The following is a 19,226-nucleotide window of genomic DNA, read 5'->3' on the forward strand; positions in this document are numbered from 1 at the left end:
GGGTATGAAACGGGGATGGAGGCAGGGACGAAGGTTAAAATCCATCCCCGTCCGGGGGTGGAGGCGGGGATGGACTGGCACGTTCCCCCGCCCCGCCCCGGCCCGCCCCCGGCCCATCCCCGTCCCGGCCCCGCCCCGCCCCATCCCCGCCCCCAACCCTTTATATTTTTCTACATGTTTACTAACCCTAACTCCCTTCCCTAATTTCCTAACCCTGGAGCCACCGAGCCGGGCCGTCGCCTCTTCCCCTTCCCCATCCGCATTATCATTGGAGCTGGGCCGTCGCCGACCACCGTTGGCCGTCGCCGACCACCGTTGGCCGACGCCGACCACCGTTTGCCGACACCGACCACCGTTGGCCGACACGATCTCTCCCTCCTTCCATGGCTGATGCATTGTTTGACATCTTCTGAGATCTTAAAAACAACTTTTGACATGGCTGATGCATTGTTTGTTTGTCAGCGTATGAACTATCAAAAAAAGAAGGTAAGGTTGGGACACCTGAGAGACCACTCTCCGATCTTGGTAATCTAAGTTATCGTGGCTACTGGACTAGGGTTTTGCTTGACATTCTGAAGAAGCATAAGGGCAATATTTCCATCCTGCTTTCTTTCTGGACCTTCATGTTTTAAATTTGTGTTGCACTCTGTGGTTTTGCTTGTGCTGTCAAATCTTCTCATATAGTGGACACATTTTTCTGTGATTATAAAGCAGGTTTCAATAGGTTAATTTTTTCATTTATAGTGGTTGTTTGATTTGGCTTAATTTTTTTTAACATTTCAGATCAACTTATTTGCATATTCATTTTTCTAATTATTAAATAATATTCTCCAGTTCAGAAAAAATTGGAGGATGAGGAACTGAGTCCATTCAATATCTTCTAGAGCATGATCCATGGATGTTATGTATTAGTTTACTAGGCACAAGTAAAATCTAATTTTTGTCTGGGCTATGAAGGCGGGGAGATCCTGTTTTCCATGTGGATGAATTCATTTATCATTAACTGAAATATTAACGTGAATGATTTCTAAGTAGGGATGCAATTTGACAAACGGGGACGGGGACGGGGCGGGGGTGGAGGACATGAAACAGGGATGAAGGCGGGGGTGGAGGATAAAATCCATCCCCGCCGCGGAGGCAGGGCGGGGGTGGAGGATAAAATTTTGAGGCGGGGCGGGGGTGGAAACCTTGTCCCCCGCCCCGCCCTGCCCCACTGCCATCCCTACTGAACGGCGTAAACCCCCTTTGCTGATTGTGGCAATTTGGTGTTCAGAAGACGGAGGGCGGATCAACCCTCCTGCCCGTCTGAAAACCCCTAAGGGGACGGTCGATCAGTGTCCTGGCATATCTGAACAGTGCGAGAAGGGTCGATCAACCCTCCTTCCCCCGGACCGCGATCATGATGGATCGACGCCACAAACAAAAAACCATGAAAATTATAGAATAAAATTAAAATTTTCAACAATTCAATGGGTACAAGTTGCTCTGATGCCAATTGTTAGATTTAGAATCCACCGAAAACTAACAGGACTGTCAAACGTGTTTGCGCTAAATCGTAAAAAGCAAAACATAAACAAAATCTTAATGAGGAAACATATCTGAATTCATTGGTGCTCTGGTAGATCTTTAACGAGTATGATCTTTCTAAACCTATATATGTGACTATTTTCTTTTCTCTAAACCTTATGAGAGGGACTGATTTTTCTTATTGTAGATAGAGAATCTAAAAAGATAAAGCCACTATATATAGTTTGGGGACCATAACCTAATTTGTAATCAACTGAGAGTTTATTTCCAACTCAGCTCATCATAAAATCGAAGATAGGCAGATAAGAGCATAAGAAGTATCTTCACATAATAAGACCATATGGCCCAACCCAATTAAATAACATAAAATGAGCCTGAAACCTTAGCCAGCCTATAATGTATGATTTTTCATATGTAGGCCCACACGATTTTCCTAACATACAACACATGGCTATCGCAATTCTAGACTCCCAAACAAAGTCTTACATGTGTTGACAAAGCATGGTTTTGAAGTTTTATAGAGCTACCAGTGCCACGTTGTTTGGGATATCTCCTTTGGTTTCATATGGATTTGGCATTTCAAGGAATTGGTGTTGGCTCCCAAAAAAGTGTGAATTTTTTATGTTAAAATGATAAAAAAAATTAGCTTAGTTTTGGGTAATAATAATAATAAACAAAGTGGAGCCATGTCTTTATAGAGATCAATGGATCAAATTTGGGCTAGATATCTAACTGAATCCAAAACCATTTGATCAGATTCAGCAAAGCATATGACATCAAATTTGAATTGAATTTGGGCAAACTTGATTGTCAGATCTATGTTGAATCAGGTTAAAATCTGATGCTTTTATATATTTTACATGTAAAATGCTTGATTTCAACCATTTCTTAATATTACACATAAACTGGGATCTGGATTCCCTTATAACATGGATCTTGTTCAGATGTTTCATTGTTCATTTGGATTTGGACCTAGGAATGCAAAAGGGTTGGCACTCACACCCTTTCTAAATAGATACTGGCGATATTGTTGGATCCGGATAATGCATCTGAATCTGAATATGGTGGGGTCAAAACGGAGATGGGTTAGAACCTGGTTGGGACCAGGACCAACTTACCTATATTGCACGTGAAATCAATATATTTAGACTTCTTCTCAGCAGATCCAAATACCACATGGTGTCAACACATATTCGGATGAGGGATTCTACCATGATATCCAATTCTAATCCAAATCCTAATCTGGAGTATATTTGAAATCTAGATTCAGTGGTTGATTCAAGCTTGACCGGACCCATGTTGAGCTTGATTCCCTATATGTAAAAAAACTGGACTCAGATCAAGCATGAACAATACATACCCTATCCAGATGGACACATGGATCCAAGTTATTTGCATCCCCGCTTCTTAACATACAGATTCAAGGTTCTTGAGGTTCAAGACCTATCCACATCTGACCCATGTGCGTTCCTATTTGAATACGTTTCTTGAAAACTAGATTCAGACAAAGCATATCCAATATCCAATGCGTTTGCACCCTTGGATTCAAGTTAGCACCTAAACCTTATTTTTTTATGCAACGGCGCTACATGCTTAACATGCGTCTCTTCTGTTGAAGTCCATTCATCTCAACATTTTTCGAGATAAACAACACACTCGTATCAAGAAATGCCAAGATGGGCGGCAGTCAAGCAGGTCGGGCAACCATGCAGCGTCACTACATATAATGTGAAGTCAAAAAGCAAAAACCCACTTCCAAAAGATCAAGTATATTGCAGCGACCTGCTTGACAATCATCCATCTTAAAATTTTTGGAGATGGGTGCATTGCCCATCTTGAGAAATGATGAGATGGACGGTCTGCAGTATCATGCTAAGCATGCAGTGCCGCTGCATAAAAATTGACCGCATTAACCAGTGGGCCTGGGGGACAGTCCCGCCGTCCGTTACTTTCTTAAACAAAGTTGCTGGATATATGAAGTCATTCATAAACCAGAAACCCCAAAACAGAAAAAAAATTGTAGGCCAGAGCGTCTCGACTGCGTTGATTCCCGTTCGGCAGCAGGCAGCCTCCCAATCCCATCAACCACTTCTTCATCTCTCTCTTCCTGTTCTCCGGCAGCCGGAGGCGACGAACGGGCGAGCAATCGATCAGACGATCGAGTGGAGTTTGATAATTTTTTGGTTAGTTGAAAATTATTTAAGGTTTAAGCTTAGATGCAACCGCAACATATTGAAAATAAGTTGGTAAATAGTAAAAACAGAAAAAGTCTATTTGGTTTCTCAAGGAATTGAGAGTTCCCACTTTTTCAGGGATGTGTGTGGGTGTTTCGTGCTTATCAATATATATATATGTATATATTTTTGGTTTGTGGTAACTAAATTTTGTAAAGCGCCTTATACATTACAAACGTGTGCAGAATATTGTTGTATAAAATGGAACTTGGAGCTGGGGCTACTCTTAAAATGCAAAGTAATAGTATTCAACTGTCCCACTTCGGAACAAGAATAGATTGCTTCAAGGGGATACCATTTTCATCATCGAATGTTACTTTCCTTAAGTCTACAAAGCATCTTCAAGGGCACCAACGTTTCAGAATCAGCACAAATGATGCGCCAATGTCTGAAGCAGAGGTACTTGTTCGCCTACGTTCTGTGTTTCTGTGTGTGCGCGTTGTGTGCATGCGTGCGTTTGTATGTGTGAGTTCAAATTCTAAAAGGAGTAATATTTTGGAAATGGTTTTTGGTAAGCTGTGATGTTTTTTTGGTGGTTTTCATACCTTAATGACTTCAAGCAGTTGATTTGAGGGTAGTAGCTGTAGCTTTCCTGCATATGCTACTAGTCAATGAGATTAGCATAAGGGTATTTGGGCTGCTTCTTATTTTACAATTCTCAACTTTTTTTTCTTTTAAAGGGGAATGCTTCCCCTATGAATCTTATTGATATAAAAGTCGGTTATAAAGCATTGGTGAAGGAACATAATGTGGAGGTTTTTCCTTCAATATGTATGATGTGCCAAGAAAAAGCAGATTTCTACTTATTTCTGAGAATATAGAGCATTGAAAATGCTTTTAACAGAATGTGTTTCTTTCATGATTGTTAGCCTTTAGAATGATGTTATGACAACTTAGTTGGCGAAAGTATACATCTAAATTTGTTTGCTTCAAATCCGGAATATATACCTGTTAATGATTGCATAAGATATGAGATGAGCCAGCTTTCTCAATAAGGTACCTACATGATCGAGTCAATGAAGTTGCAATCCTTTTTCTTATGGAGTTGAAATTGGACCTGCAGTTTCTACACTATACACTACAAGAATATTCTCAGATAAATGGTTCATGTTATTCGTCTATTGTTTTTAAGACCACAACTAGTTTCAGGCATTCTTGGGTTGCTCCTGCAAATGATTGATATTCCTTTTTTTGAGTATTATGATGATGAAATGGCAATTATCTTGGTTGACAAAGCATCCAATGCAAGATTCTGTTCTTATTTACTGGTAGGGATGGTGCACATTTACATTTCTTTGACTTTATGGATTGAGTGATGTTTATATTCTTTCTTGCAATTTTTCTTTTCTTTTCTTTTTTTCCAGATGAAGAAATCTGTTGAATACCTTGATGACCTCAGCTTATCTAGCTTGACAGCAATTTCTCCTTTGGATGGGAGATACTCTGAGAAAGTTAAGGAGCTACGCCTCTTTTTTAGTGAATATGGTCTAATCCGTTACCGTGTGTTGGTTGAGGTAGACACTCATTTCTTATATGCTGATGTGTACTATTTTCTTACAAATTTATGGTTAATGATATAGCAGTTACAGTTTGCCTTTTGTTTTGATTTCTTTTACCAGTCATGACAGTGCATTTCTTTATGGTATGTTTTTGTGTAACTGATACATAAACATACCCGTATACACTGTCATGTCTTGTAAAAGGCCATATATAGCTTCTTCTTGTTCTAATCATAATAATTATTGTTGTCATTGTTTTCTTTAACTTGGCTAATGAGTGGTGACATGGTCGTTCTTGTCAAGGTCAAATGGTTGCTAAAACTTTCAGAAATATCTGAGGTTATCGAGGTTCCCAACTTCAGTGAGGAGGCTAAATTCTATTTGGAAAGTCTAATTAAAAATTTCAATACAAACGATGCCTTGGAGGTGAAGAAGATAGAGAAAGTGACTAACCATGATGTCAAGGCTGTGGAGTATTTCCTGAAGCAAATATGTAGTTCCCATCAAGAAGTTGGAAAGGTGAGTATTCCTGATGTTTTCTTGAATATAAAGTTGGAAATAAGGCTGTTTTCTTTGATATAAAGTTGAAAATGAGGCTTACCTTATTTTTCTCCAGTGGGTTATATTTGTTGCATGAAGTTATGTTAAATTGTCCTTTGTAGTTTAATCAATTTTTATTTACTATTTTGCTTGTGGAATTTATGTAATAGCTCATAAGCCTATACTTAATGATGTTGAACCATAAAGATAAAAAATAGTCCTTATGCAGTTCAATAATTTTTCTTTTACTCCTTTGTTAGTAGAATTTCATTTATTAACTCATCATGTGACATGCTGACCCTTTCTTGTGAAAGTGGTATTTGAGCATTTATGCACGAAGATATTCTTTCTTTTCCTATTCCAACCTTTGCTGATAATGATTTCACTCAAGGTTGTCTGTATCTTCCAATACAGTACGATACGTATCGTTACTTTTGGGGTTTATGATACGATACACACTCATATCGTGATACAAGTGTGTATCGTACCCGTATCGGGTGTATTGTACGATACACCCCTGTATCATACCTTCGACACACTTTAAAAAGGCCAAAAATTATTTTTTTACTTTTGGGTTTTAAATACCTTTTGAGGGCTAACTTTTCCATTTGTCTAGAGGCCATTAGAAGTGTGTTTCCACTGTTTTTCACCCAAAGAAGTGGGTTAAGTTGGATCCGCAAAAATTAAATATTTATATCAGGGTAGAAATCAAGCTCCACACTCCAACAAAGATGGCATCAGATGATCCAGCATGACAATGGGGCACTCAAGTAATGAGTGAAAACCGATTGAAAATCGAGTGCAACTATTGCCATAATATTTTTGTTTATGTAGTATGAAAGTATGAGTCTTGTGGCGATATGTAATATTTTGCATTGTTCTTGTGAGATAGTTGATGTTTAATGATGTCTTATGCAGCTCATAGAGACATAAATGCTTTATATGTGATTTTATGGTTGTATTTTGTGCAATTCATCACTATTTCATTTGATATAATTTTTTTAGATTTTTTATTTTTTTTTTAATTTTTAAAAAAAAATTATTAAAAATTATGATACATTTACGATACGATATGGTGTCACTATTGGCCCGACCGATAGGGTAACGATATGCTACTTACAACCTTGATTTCACTAGAGTTTTTATTTCTATGGAAAAGTGAGAAAAAAAAAGTGTGCAAAGGTGTCATGATGGGAAAAACAATCTGGGAAGAATGGGCTGTGGGGGGTTTTGAAGGTGAGAAGTTGTGAACCTAACAAGTACAAAGTTAGGATCTTATACTAGGTATGTCTTTCATTGATGGTAAGATCTTGATCATAGTTCACATGGTCATGGTTTGAACATTGCTGATTAATAGGATCTACACCGCATAATGACAAATGATTCCAATCGACTGAGTTGGATCATTGTGTGTTAGTGTAAAACACTAAAACATACCACAATATCATTCCTGTTAGAACACCTTTACAAATATGAAAAAATTGAGAATATGAATACAAAAGGAGGAAGAAATCATCTTCCTTACAAGTTAAGAAAATATGCTAACATTGAATCACTATATACAAGAAAAGGCAAAAGATTTTCCATGAGCAAATAAAAATATAAAAGATAAACAAAGTGGGTTAACTATGGGAAAACTGTGTATTATAAGAGTGTGCATACACGTGGAATAATTAACAGGGGGTGTGGGTGTGCTATGAAATAGTCTTTCTGAAGAATTTAGCTAGCTGCAAATTAGTGAGAGCTTAGGGTCAAGAAGCTACTCTCTATAAGTGGCAATCCATTAACACTTTTTGTATTTTTTTTTTGTGTGCTCAACAAAGTTATTCTTTCTGGCAAGATGAATGGTACTCTTATTATCATAGAACAACTGACCGGAGAAGGAAGAGAGGCCAAATGTTGGCAAGGTGTCACTGCAACCATGTAATGAAAATGTTTTTCCATCAGGTACAAAGCCAAATGCTTAGTATGAGTGCATGTAGCACAATAACTTATTGCCTTTTATGGCTTTGACTATGCACACATTGTTAGAATTTCTTCATTTTCTCTTATCCTTATGATCCGCATTAAACTATGTTAATTTCTGCACTTCATATAAACAAATTTCTATTCATTTTATAACCTCAAAAGAAAAGGAAAGGAATTTCTTATTTGACTGAGAAGCCAAACTGCTCTGGTTTGGTTGGAGTCAGGCCCTTGATTTAGTTCCCTTTCTAGTCTGATCCAGTCTCGTGTTTGAGTCCCTCTTCTCAATGCTTCCAGGGACCCAGCCAGATCTGTGCATGCTATTATTTACAGAATGCTCTGGGTTTGTGTCCCTTTTGTCTCTTAGTAGCTTCTATTTGCATGTTCTCCAGTCAAATCTTTTGATGGTTTTGAAGTTGATACATTGTATTACATGAATATTTGTGTATAAGTTGCAATATGTGCATTTTGTGAATGCTGTGATACTTGTTTCTTTAATTATATCATTTTTCTATTTGTCCTCTCAAGTAATAGCAAATATTTTTTGACATTTGACATACTGATGTATGATGTATATGTTCTTGTTCAAAACTTTCATCTGGTTTGATATCCTGTCCAATGTAAGTGTCAAAACTTCTTCTTTCTATGCTCCAGGTACTTGAGTTTTTCCATTTTGCTTGCACGTCAGAGGACATTAATAATTTGGCCCATGCATTGATGCTGCGTGATGCAATTAATCTCGTGATATTGCCTACAATGGATGAGCTCATACATGTTGTATGTGAAATGGCTAAAAAGATTTCCAGTATTCCAATGCTGTCTCGCACCCATGGGCAGGTAAATTAACTTAAATTCAATGATGGAAAATTTAATGAGCTTTAGATTATTGATTTACTTTAATATGCTATAAAATTTAAATGTGATTGCCTTGGATTGGGATAAACATTATGATATATGGTATTTGGTGCTTCCACGTAGGGTAGCCTGAAATATTTGAATCTGGTAGGAATCAACTCCATTGCAACTCCAACAAATGCGGAGTAATAATGAGCACTTGAACATGTTGGCAATTTCAACCTTTTGAATTTATAGATTAAAATATTCATTTAAATGCCCTTTGTCTTTTAAAAAATTCTCTATTATCTTATTATTTTCTGAATAACCCATGGGAAACAGGTTGGCCTGGTCCATAAATTTGAAGGGAAAGCAGTCATGTGATGGGCCATGGCTTGGTTAGTCATAGCCCACCAAGAGCCAGGTTAGGTTTAGATGTGGGCCCAAATCTCAGCCCATGGTTGGGCCAGGTGGGCTTGGGCCCAAATTTTTCAGTATAATTCTAAGGGTGGGAATGAGCTGCTCAGCTTGGTCTGTAGTTTGGACAAGCAGGTGGAGTGTGCGACAAGCTGTGACTTGGTCAAACCCAGCTTGCCAAAGGGCTCGTTCAGGCTTGGGCCCAATCTTCTTCAGGCCCAGAATAAAAAACTGGGTCCTAACGTGGCCAAGTGTAGTTAGACTGCCCATCATTTTTAAATTTCATTGAGAGATTGCTTTTATTAAGAAGATACCAATATTGATGATGATAACCCTATTATCTGGAGTTGATTTCTTGATTGGAGTATTATGTTTGACTTTGAAACATATTATGATAGAGAGGAATCATGTAGCCAACTTCATTTTCATGTTTTATGAAATAAAGGGTTGGTATCAGAGTTACCTAAAGCTTCATAGATAGGTGGGAAGTGCACTTCTCAAAAACTCGCTTTGGAAGCGTGATACTCTTCGCTTCCGAAACTTGATGAGAATCTCGATTCTCCCACGCTTCTCCTATGCTTCTCATACATTTCTTTCATGCTTCCTATGTGCTTCTCTCACTCTTCTTTTCATGTTTTCCATGTGCTTCCTTTCACGCTTCCCACTCACTGTCATTTTTATTTTTGTTTTTATTCTCTTCCCATTCAATTAGTATTTGCTTCCCATTCGATCACATATCCCTTTCTTTTGTATTCTTATTTTGCTTTTAAAATTATTTATCGCTTCCTGCTTATGAATTTTAAAATACTTCACTTCTCTCTTCCGCTTCTCATTTTGTTTCCTGCTTCCGCTTCCTAATTGGGTAACCATGGTTGGCATACATGAGAAATCATTAAGGAAACGAAAGTTATGTAGAATTCATATGAGAAAAAGCCTATTTATTGGTGAAAACAACCTTACGAGCTAAATGATTACATTGTTTGATATTCTATGTCACATAGGTACAGGGCATGACATGGGTAAGAAGAGTACGACTCGGAAATTTCGAAAAAGATCGGTACATGTGTACAGATACACACATATATGTATGTGTGTAAGCATAGTCAAATTGCAAACACATGCAAAAATACACAATTATGCTACATGTTACCAAATGCTCTACATATGAGGTTATGAACTAAAAGTCTAAAGCATGTATAGTTAAGGGTAGACATTTTTGATGTCAAGCTTAGACTACAAAATGAGTGGATCATAAGATAGGTAAAAATGGGTCCAAGTTACATTTCAAACCTAGTTGACCTGTGCATAATACCAGTAAGGATACAAGATAGGTGCAGGGTCCTTGTAGAAATACGCATTACATAGTTAATATTTATATGAGACATCATATTGAATCTTGCATTAATTATCCAATTTTGGTAAAGATAAAATGTTGAACGTGTAGGTTAATAATTTCAAGGTAAAATCTGATCATGAGTCAACATGGCTGTATGAACTTGTAAGTTAAGGATCATGGTTTTTCAGAGCCTGAGAATAAAATGCTTATGAGAGGACTCACCTGATAGTAGCTTAAATAGGATAAGTTGAAACATGTAGACATGCTCTAATGAAAATGCATTAGGGAACATTTCTTTTCCAATGATAGAAGCAAAATATCTGCTGCATTAGCACTATTGGGTTTTGCCAGTTTTTTTTTGTTCTCTTCTAGAGTATATCTACTCCCAGTTTATGTGTTTATACATTGTCTGTCTAACTATGTTATTACAGACAGCTTCACCAACTACACTGGGGAAGGAATTGGCTGTTTTCTGTTTTAGACTTAGCAAACAAAAGGAGAAGATTTCTCAAGTAAAACCATTGGGGAAGTTTGCTGGAGCTGTTGGAAACTATAATGCCCATCTTGTTGCTTATCCTAACATCAACTGGCCAAGAGTTGCAGAAGAGTTTGTGAATTCTCTAGGGATAAGCTTCAATCCTTATGTGACACAAGTAAGTTTATAGTTCTTTTATGATAATTTGGTTTCTATTTAGTCTTTTTGTTTTGCTTTGCTTTTTTCAAGTCATCATGCGGCTTCTCGTAGGCTATTATTACTTTGTCATGTTTGTTGACACAGTTAACTGGGTTGACAACTAAGTTAACTTGGTTAGCAACATCCCAGTGACGTGCACACACACAAACAATGTAGGGCATCTCATGACTGGAAATTGGATAGAACAAGCTGGAAATGTTTATTGAACTAGTTATAGACTAAAGTTATATCGGAAAAGGATAACCTTAGCAGCAGTTCACACACACATTTTTTATTGTTTATTAAAAAATTGATTAATGTTATCTGATGATAATAATGCTAAACCCATATATAGTCATTGCCCAATAGGCATAGATCCGATGTATGGTCTGCTTCCTTAAAGAAGCAAATCATTATTTGCAATAACAGAAAGGGAATATCATATTCTGAGCTTTTCTTTGTTTTACTTTTTTGTTTTTCCTGTATTGCTTATTCACGCAATGAGGCAGAAGCTTAAAGAAATAAAGACATTTGTGGTAGAAATTTTGTTGGAATCAGATTCTTTATAACCATTTCCATTGGAAAATCCCACTAGTAAGTGCCTCCAAGTGATTTCTATGTTATTTAGTTGAAATATAAAAAACATGATTTAACTGGTGCATATCTAGTGGGTCAGCTTTGAGTTGCCAACTATATTACATTAATTTGTAGCTGGGTTCCACTCAACTATGTTGCTGGAACTTGGTTACTATGTAACTGAGCTGACAAGTTTCATACTTTCATCCACTCAGGGCCTGAAAGCGCTTGTCAGCTTTCTGTATGTGTGTGCTTAGGGTTGCTTTTACAGATGTATTTTCTTTCCTTGGTGAGGCAGCTTCCGTGTGTGATTTTGGGTTGTGTTCATGGTTGGTCTTGTTTCCCTTGGTTGCAGACCAATAATTTGTCATGCTAATAAATGTAGCCTTGGATCCAGCAAGAACTGCTCCCAAGATTCTTGTTCCGTATTTGCCATCTGATTGGAACTAACTACTACCATTTCCCCTGATCCCATTTTAGCTGCTTCTGGCTGGGGCAAAAGAAACTGAAAAACTGTGTTGTGCTTAATTTTCTCTCGTTTGTGTTCCCTAATGTATTGTTGCTGGTGGTATTAACAGTTTTGGACAATATTATTCTTGGAAGTGAATTGGCTGGATAAATAATTTACAAAATGAAGAAATTGATGCCAAGATGAGATAATCCCCATGTGTGTGCATTAATAGTCCTTAGATGAGAAAAGTTTGCAAACTTTTTACATCTCATTGGGGTTGTTCCTAGTAGAATTCAAAATGCCTGCAATTAAATAGATGCGATGATCATGGGTCAATATTTGCAGATCGAGCCACATGATTATATTGCAGAGCTTTTCCATGCCATAGTCAGGTTCAACAACATCTTGATAGACTTTGACCGAGATATTTGGGGATACATATCATTAGGCTTCTTTAAGCAGGTGACTATACTTATGTACAGAGAGAGAGAGAGTTGAGTTTTGTTTTGTTTAGTTTAGTTTAGTTTTTGTGTTTTACTTATCAGAAAGCTATTCTGTTTGTGAAACTATGTTTTCCAGATTACAAGGGCAGGAGAGGTTGGATCTTCAACTATGCCTCACAAAGTCAATCCTATAGATTTTGAGAACAGTGAAGGTAATCTGGGTTTGGCTAATGCAGCTCTCAACCATCTGAGTATGAAGCTGCCTATTTCACGTTGGCAGGTACTATTTTGAGTCTCTGATGTATCTTTGGGATGGTCATTATCTGTGATGAAACTGATGTAGACCTATTTATTCTGGACTAGGTTTGTTTTCTAGCAGGAGCTAGGCTATTAGCTATGTCGGAGTCGGACAGATTACTTCATGTTGACTCCTGAACCAGTTTCTTGTCAAATTCTATTTTTTTTGGATAAGTACATTTAACCATTTCCTACAGTTGTATCTGTGTGGCAATGGCTATTGGTGTTAACATATCCCTTGCCTTTTTGGGAATTGATTTCTCAAATGTTATATTATGCTGCCTGTAAATGGCCATATAACAGTTTCCACGTCTCCTTTTCTGGCCCCCAGATTTTGAAAATAAAGACTAGCATGTTGTTACGAACTGATGCTGGCTAGTGCCAGACTCTCTCTCCACACAGGCACACACACGCTGAATAAGCTAGCTGAAGCTTGTCATTGCATAGAATTATTTTCTTATACTATGTTCTTTAATGACAGCGAGATTTGACTGATTCAACTGTTCTGAGGAATTTTGGTGTGGGACTAGGTTACTCTCTTCTTGCCTATAAGAGTGCTCTACAAGGTATCAGGAAGCTTCAGGTATGCTTGGTGATAACAATTTTTAAATAAGTCTCCATTTTCAGTTGTTTCTGTTCGGCAGTTACTTTCCCAATTGTTCAAATTGTTTGCTTTTCATATATTGTTGTTTTCTCTGCTATCACTCGATATGCTGTTGAATCTGATAAGAATGTCTACATTGCAGGTAAATGAAACTCAATTATGCAAGGACTTGGAGCAGTCATGGGAGGTGCTTGCAGAACCGATACAGACTGTAAGTTTCCAGTTCTACTCTAATTTAATGGCCTTGTTTTCTTAATTATGAGATAAATATGATACTTTATTTAGTTGAAGGATAACAGACGTCACAATTTAGAATTGATGAATCATCTAAACAAGCACGATATCCAGAAAGAATAGAATTTCTTTGAAAAGGTTAACACCTTCAAGGAAATTCCAATGTATTGATAATCATTTACCTGCTTCTGTTTTGTTCTTGTGAAAGTGAATGACAGGAATTTTTGTTAATGATACTAGTTCTGATCATCAGTTACTGACTTGGAGGGGATTCACTCTGACAATGGATTGACCCAATCAAATCTGATGCCAACCCAGCAGTATTAGGGCCTACTAAAATAGGTCCAGATCTTCTTATTGGGTTTGACTCAAGATTTGAGACATACATGGACCTGGATTTGGTTTATAAGTTCATAAATCAGATGGAAGCTGAGCCGAGATTTGATTAACTTTTAAACTTTTGTCAGGTCTGGCTCTTACCATCCATACCTGGATCTGAATTTGGTCTTCACTAATCTAGGTTTGATCAGATCTGGGCCAGACCCAGTATTAGCACCTCAAAGCCAGATCTGGGTCCAAATCTGATAGGGCCCAGCCTACCTGTTTGTTGATGGTTCTAACTTCTACTCATGCATATTAGAATGTGCATTTGAATGTTGCTCAAATATAGACGTGGTTGTCATTCATTGAAGTTGGCACCATCTGCTTTGTGGTTTTCAGGTGATGCGGCGGTACGATATTCCAGAGCCTTATGAGAAACTGAAGGAGTTAACAAGGGGGAGGGCTGTTACCAAAGAAAGCATTCAAGAGTTTGTTCAACAACTAGAATTGCCGGAGGAAGCCAAGTCCAGACTGCTCAATCTGACGCCCCAATCATATGTTGGTGCAGCAGAAGAGCTGGCAAAGTCTGTTGATGTTGCCATAGGTTCTTTGGAATGTTGAGTGTCTGGGAGGTAGCATTGGCCATTCATCATCCATCTGATCTCCTTCATACCTGTAATGGATCTGCTCATCATTGTGGATTTTGTAGCTGGTCACTCAAATTTTACTACATGCATCCATTGGTTACACTGATTCTGATTTAAAATAGAGCATTTCTTCTGCCCCTTGAGAGGTTTTGATCGCTGTTCTATTTATGACATCAAATGATTTTAATGGAACAATAGCAGTCCTTTTGAAGAAATTTAGTATGAGATATTGTGCTTGAATCAATGTTATCAAATTGCTGAATTGGCTGACTGATCCAGATCAAGATCGAAAAACAAAACATGGGCTAAATCAGCCATTTCAAAAAATTGGCCGATTTTGGTGGTGAAGGTGATTTGGGGAGAGTTTTGATACAATGAAGTGGGAGAAAATGGTTATCAAAACATTCAACTCCATGTAATAGTGTTGGTCTTATAGCAATCTTGTAAAAATGTTCTTTTATCACATAACACACAACTACCTTATCTTCACTTAACCCAACAGGCATTGATCCTATTAGTGATATCTTCATCAAATTTTTGATTTTGTTGTAATATAAATCCTAAATATTAAAACTTATGGTATTGTTGAACCGGCATGTTTTTATTCTTACGGCATTGCTCTCACTAGCTTATGTACTAAACTTATATTTTATATATTCAATTTTTGTTTTACTAATTCGAATCCTGTTTTTTCCAATATGCTCATCCAAAGATTCAGTTGCTTCTGTATATGTAACACCCAAGAATTTTATCAAATAAATAAACTTAAAATTTATGTCCAAAACTATTTTTATAATTGCTATTCGTAATTGGATCTCAGATATCTTATTGGGATCAATGTTGGACCCTTAATATCCTGTTCAAAACTCCGATATTTCATTCGGATCTTAAATATCAGATCATGAACCTTAATTTGAATACTTAATAATAGATTTCAGTCAAATGAATCGGATCTCTGGTATTGAATCCTCCATATCATGGTCAAATTTGATATTGGATCCAGGTCAAATTGAGTGAATCCACGAAGTTTTAAATCAGATTCTTAATAAGAAAATTTCTATATCGGATTTATAACACCTTTTGGGGATCTGTAATAGCTTATGCGATGTTTGAATCCACACTACTTCATTTGGATCCTGGACTTTAGAAATTTAAATATGGTAAGGGTCCAATTAAAATTCTAATTGGATCTCGGATACTGGATATTTTGAAATTTTAATGGAGATTGCACATTGGAAACCATAATGCCCAAATAAATATTTACTTTTGGATCCATGGTACTTTATTCGAAATCGTACCTAAAATTTTATAATGTTTCAGATCCTTTGGCGGATCCAGATTTGCTTAATTGGATCCATAGTAATTCAATTTGGATCCCTATTCAAAATTTTAAATATTAACACCTTAAAAATCTAAAAGAAGATCTGAATCCATTCATGGATCCGGATATGCTAAGAGTGGACCCAAACAAATAAGGTCATGGGTCACGGGTTCGGGCGAACCAAACCCGCACCCATAGGTGTGTTAAAATGAAAGCACGATAAAAAAAGGGTCATGCATTAAAACATGAATTACAAGTAAAACAAAAAAAAAACGTAACGTTAAAAGAGAAGATTATGCAAACCCTAAAAAGGGTTTGCTTTTGAGTTAAATGAGAGAGGGGCTACGTGTTTTCACTCAACCGATGGAGAGTTGGGGTAACCGACCCCCACTCCCCCATGATCTCCGCCCTGATTCTCTCTCTGACCGACCCTCACACTCAGCATAAGACACCCCATCCCCTTCCTCTCGCTAATACCCTCTCTCCCTTTTCGTTCTCTCTTCCTCTCCCTCTCGTTTTCCTTTCTTTCTTGCACCAGCCGGTGAAAAGACACACGGCTCACATGAGCACGGCGGCGAGGGTTACCTTGAATTTTCATCTCTCTCGTTCGTGTTCGCGGAGTCGGCGTGAGGAGGGCTCGACTTCACAGCGGCTAGAGGGAAGCAATCGAACAAATTTGGGGATTTTCGGTTCAAAGGTAGGATTTACTGTGTTTTTGTAGTGTGCTTGTTTCAAGTATGTAAAATAATGCTTCACAACTCATCTATTTAGGTTTAAATTGTGCACAAATGCAAAATTTCGGTTCTGTGTGTATGCTACACACAAAGAAATGATTTCTTTTGCACAAATAGAGCTTGGGAAAGCTATATTCAGCTCCCTGGTGTATCATATTGTGAGCAGTAAGATTCTATCAACGTTATGTTCCCATGTTCCGGATTGTTGTGCTATGAAATTTCAATATATACCTGAAAGGAAAAGGATTTAAAGCTCAACAACATGCGTAGTTTGATATTGGGTATGTTTTTTTTTCTGATTATTCAGTACCAAAATCGTTACCTTTATAGTCAGTTGCACATTTTCTGCATAATAAGTGAATACATAAAGCATTGAATAGTTGCATAATACACTAATTTTTGTATCTCGAATAATAAAAAAAAAGAGATTAATCATTTCATAGTTTTTGAAAGGGGTTCTGTGTTTTACTGCTAATACAGACTTCCTGTGTTAGGCGTACAAGTTATGTTCTTTTGTCTCTGATTGGTTTGAATCTTTTTTTTTCTACTTGTTACCTATTCTTTCTCTTGGTTGTAGGGTGTGGGTTTGTATTGTTTTGTATAACCAATTTTCTTTTATCTCTTGCATTAATACTTATTTGTGATAATATCGTTTGGCGTTGTCCACCATCCTTGTTTTCACCTTCGCCATGATCACCCTCATGATTTATTATCTTTTTCCGATATCATAATATGCAGTCCATATCTATCACAACACTATCGTTTCTAGCTTAGTTGTAGGTATGCATCCACACGTCCCAAATTGAGTTTCCAGAAAACCTTAATGCTCAAACAAAAAAACATTGTGGTTGTTGGCTGGAGCTCCAAGGAGCATCTAAATCTCATAGAGATAGGAATTCTGTTTGATGCAGCTATATTATCATTTTGTTAGTCTCTCATAGTGTGGGTGGGACAAAAAGCTTAGAATTGATAGAAATGATGGTGAAGATTAATTGTAAGCTTTATGTTACAATCTGAATAGTTCATTAATTATAGTTACTTGTTATGTGTAAATAGTGTATTAAGTTCAATAACAATTTGGAATCTGTGTTGAATTCATTGACTGCCCGATTTCTGTCTTATACTCAAAGATACAGTGTTCAATACAAATTCTTTTTGTATTATGTTCAATTACCAAATTCAAATCTCACGTGTATATCTTGGGTGTTTTTCTTCTTACATAAGTTAAATAGCAAAGGTTGAGAAATCAGTCTCGGCGTGATTTCCAGTGGTGTCTAAAATGTTGTTCCAGTATAGATTTGAGTTTGGTTTGTTGTAAACTGTCTTTTTATGTCTAATATGCCTTCTTAATAAAGAGTTTAAATAGAAATGCTATGATTTTTAGGGGAGTCAGTAGGTTTTAATTCTTTTAGCTACGTGAATAACTAAATATGACCACGACTTTTGGATGCATTGAGAGAAAGCTTAATCATAGGACAATGATTCAACCAGCCTCATAATCGGAATAATCAGAATAACTGTTACATGTTGTTGAGTACCTTTTCTACATATTTGTACTAAATGTTGAGCTTCGATTGAATTAGTAATTATGCAACAATTGCGCTTTTGACCCCTAGCTAATTTCCTTTCGGTAATTTGGTTTTGGTGCGGAAGTGCGAACCCCAAAGGTGGTAACAATGATATCTCCTAGTGTATTCTTAAGAATCTTAACATATGATTTGTTTCATGGTTCATTTACTTAAATATTGAAATAAATCTTAATAAAGATGAACTTTCTAGATTGCACCAAAAATGAAATTGTAAATATACTTTTCCATGTACAAATTGTTGCAAGACTTAAACTCTATTAAAGTGAAACAGTTGAGCCTGATTGTGTTGGCTATCTACTTGAAAATGCAAGAGATGAGGATATGAGATTGAATTTATTTAAACTGTATGCACATTCATACTAGAGGGTGATCCTGCGCACATACATGCACACATGAAATATGATTTCAAAAGGGTACATTTATAATTGCTTCATTGTTAATAACTCAAAAAGGTCAACGCACACCCGAATTAATCATCATGACTGGAATGAAATACAAAGTCAAAGTTGGGTTGGGTACCTGACTCAGGTACATGGGTTGTGAAACTTGTGCGTAATATCAATGACAATGATGAGAAACTTAAATTTAAATTTTGTGAGTCTGACTGGTTTAAAGGTACCGGAGTATCTGTGCTTGACGGTTTAAAGGTACCGAAGCACTCTGAGTGGGTCTACACAATTAAATGGATAAATTTTGAGTTATTGCACCATTATAAAGTATAAATTGTGGGGACCTACTACTACAGTAGTAGGAATCAAATTTTTGAGAAACTCTTATGTCTTAAACGATTAGGTGCAATTTGAAAAAAACTCGGATACATCGGAAAATATAAATTAACAAGAGAGCAACCCACTTAGTTTTCGGGCTTACCTTGGAAAGGGTAGGTGATACAAAACTCTGAGGACATGTGTTTATTGCTTCGAACAACAATGACTCGTTGGTCCTCAGTCCTCGGAGTTGGGGGAGACTCAGACTACCTATGAG

At 37.1% G+C, this 19,226-nt stretch overlaps 1 protein-coding gene across 1 annotated transcript; it reads left to right on the forward strand.

The window, feature by feature from the left end:
- The first annotated feature begins 3,610 nt into the window (after positions 1-3,610).
- Positions 3,611-14,813, forward strand: LOC149838914 (uncharacterized). The gene is made up of 11 exons (XM_090006876.1): positions 3,611-3,710; positions 3,947-4,160; positions 5,126-5,275; positions 5,564-5,779; positions 8,420-8,602; positions 10,784-11,005; positions 12,398-12,514; positions 12,632-12,775; positions 13,274-13,375; positions 13,539-13,607; positions 14,351-14,813. Exons 2-11 carry the CDS (start codon positions 3,963-3,965, stop codon positions 14,570-14,572), a joined length of 1,623 nt encoding a protein of 540 aa, XP_089863002.1. The 5' UTR covers positions 3,611-3,710; positions 3,947-3,962; the 3' UTR covers positions 14,573-14,813.
- The last annotated feature ends 4,413 nt before the right edge of the window (positions 14,814-19,226 follow it).

The sequence above is a fragment of the Nuphar pumila genome, chromosome 5, assembly GCF_984573655.1.
Source record: "Nuphar pumila chromosome 5, dmNupPumi1.hap1.1, whole genome shotgun sequence".
NCBI classification, from domain to species: domain Eukaryota; kingdom Viridiplantae; phylum Streptophyta; class Magnoliopsida; order Nymphaeales; family Nymphaeaceae; genus Nuphar; species Nuphar pumila.

Excerpts from the sequence above, each read along its gene's own strand:
- LOC149838914 (XM_090006876.1), top strand. The coding sequence starts at position 3,963 with ATGGAACTTGGAGCTGGGGCTACTCTTAAAATGCAAAGTAATAGTATT. Across the intron at positions 8,603-10,783 it reads TGTCTCGCACCCATGGGCAG|ACAGCTTCACCAACTACACT; the intron begins GTAAATTAACTT and ends ATGTTATTACAG. Across the intron at positions 13,608-14,350 it reads TTGCAGAACCGATACAGACT|GTGATGCGGCGGTACGATAT; the intron begins GTAAGTTTCCAG and ends TGTGGTTTTCAG.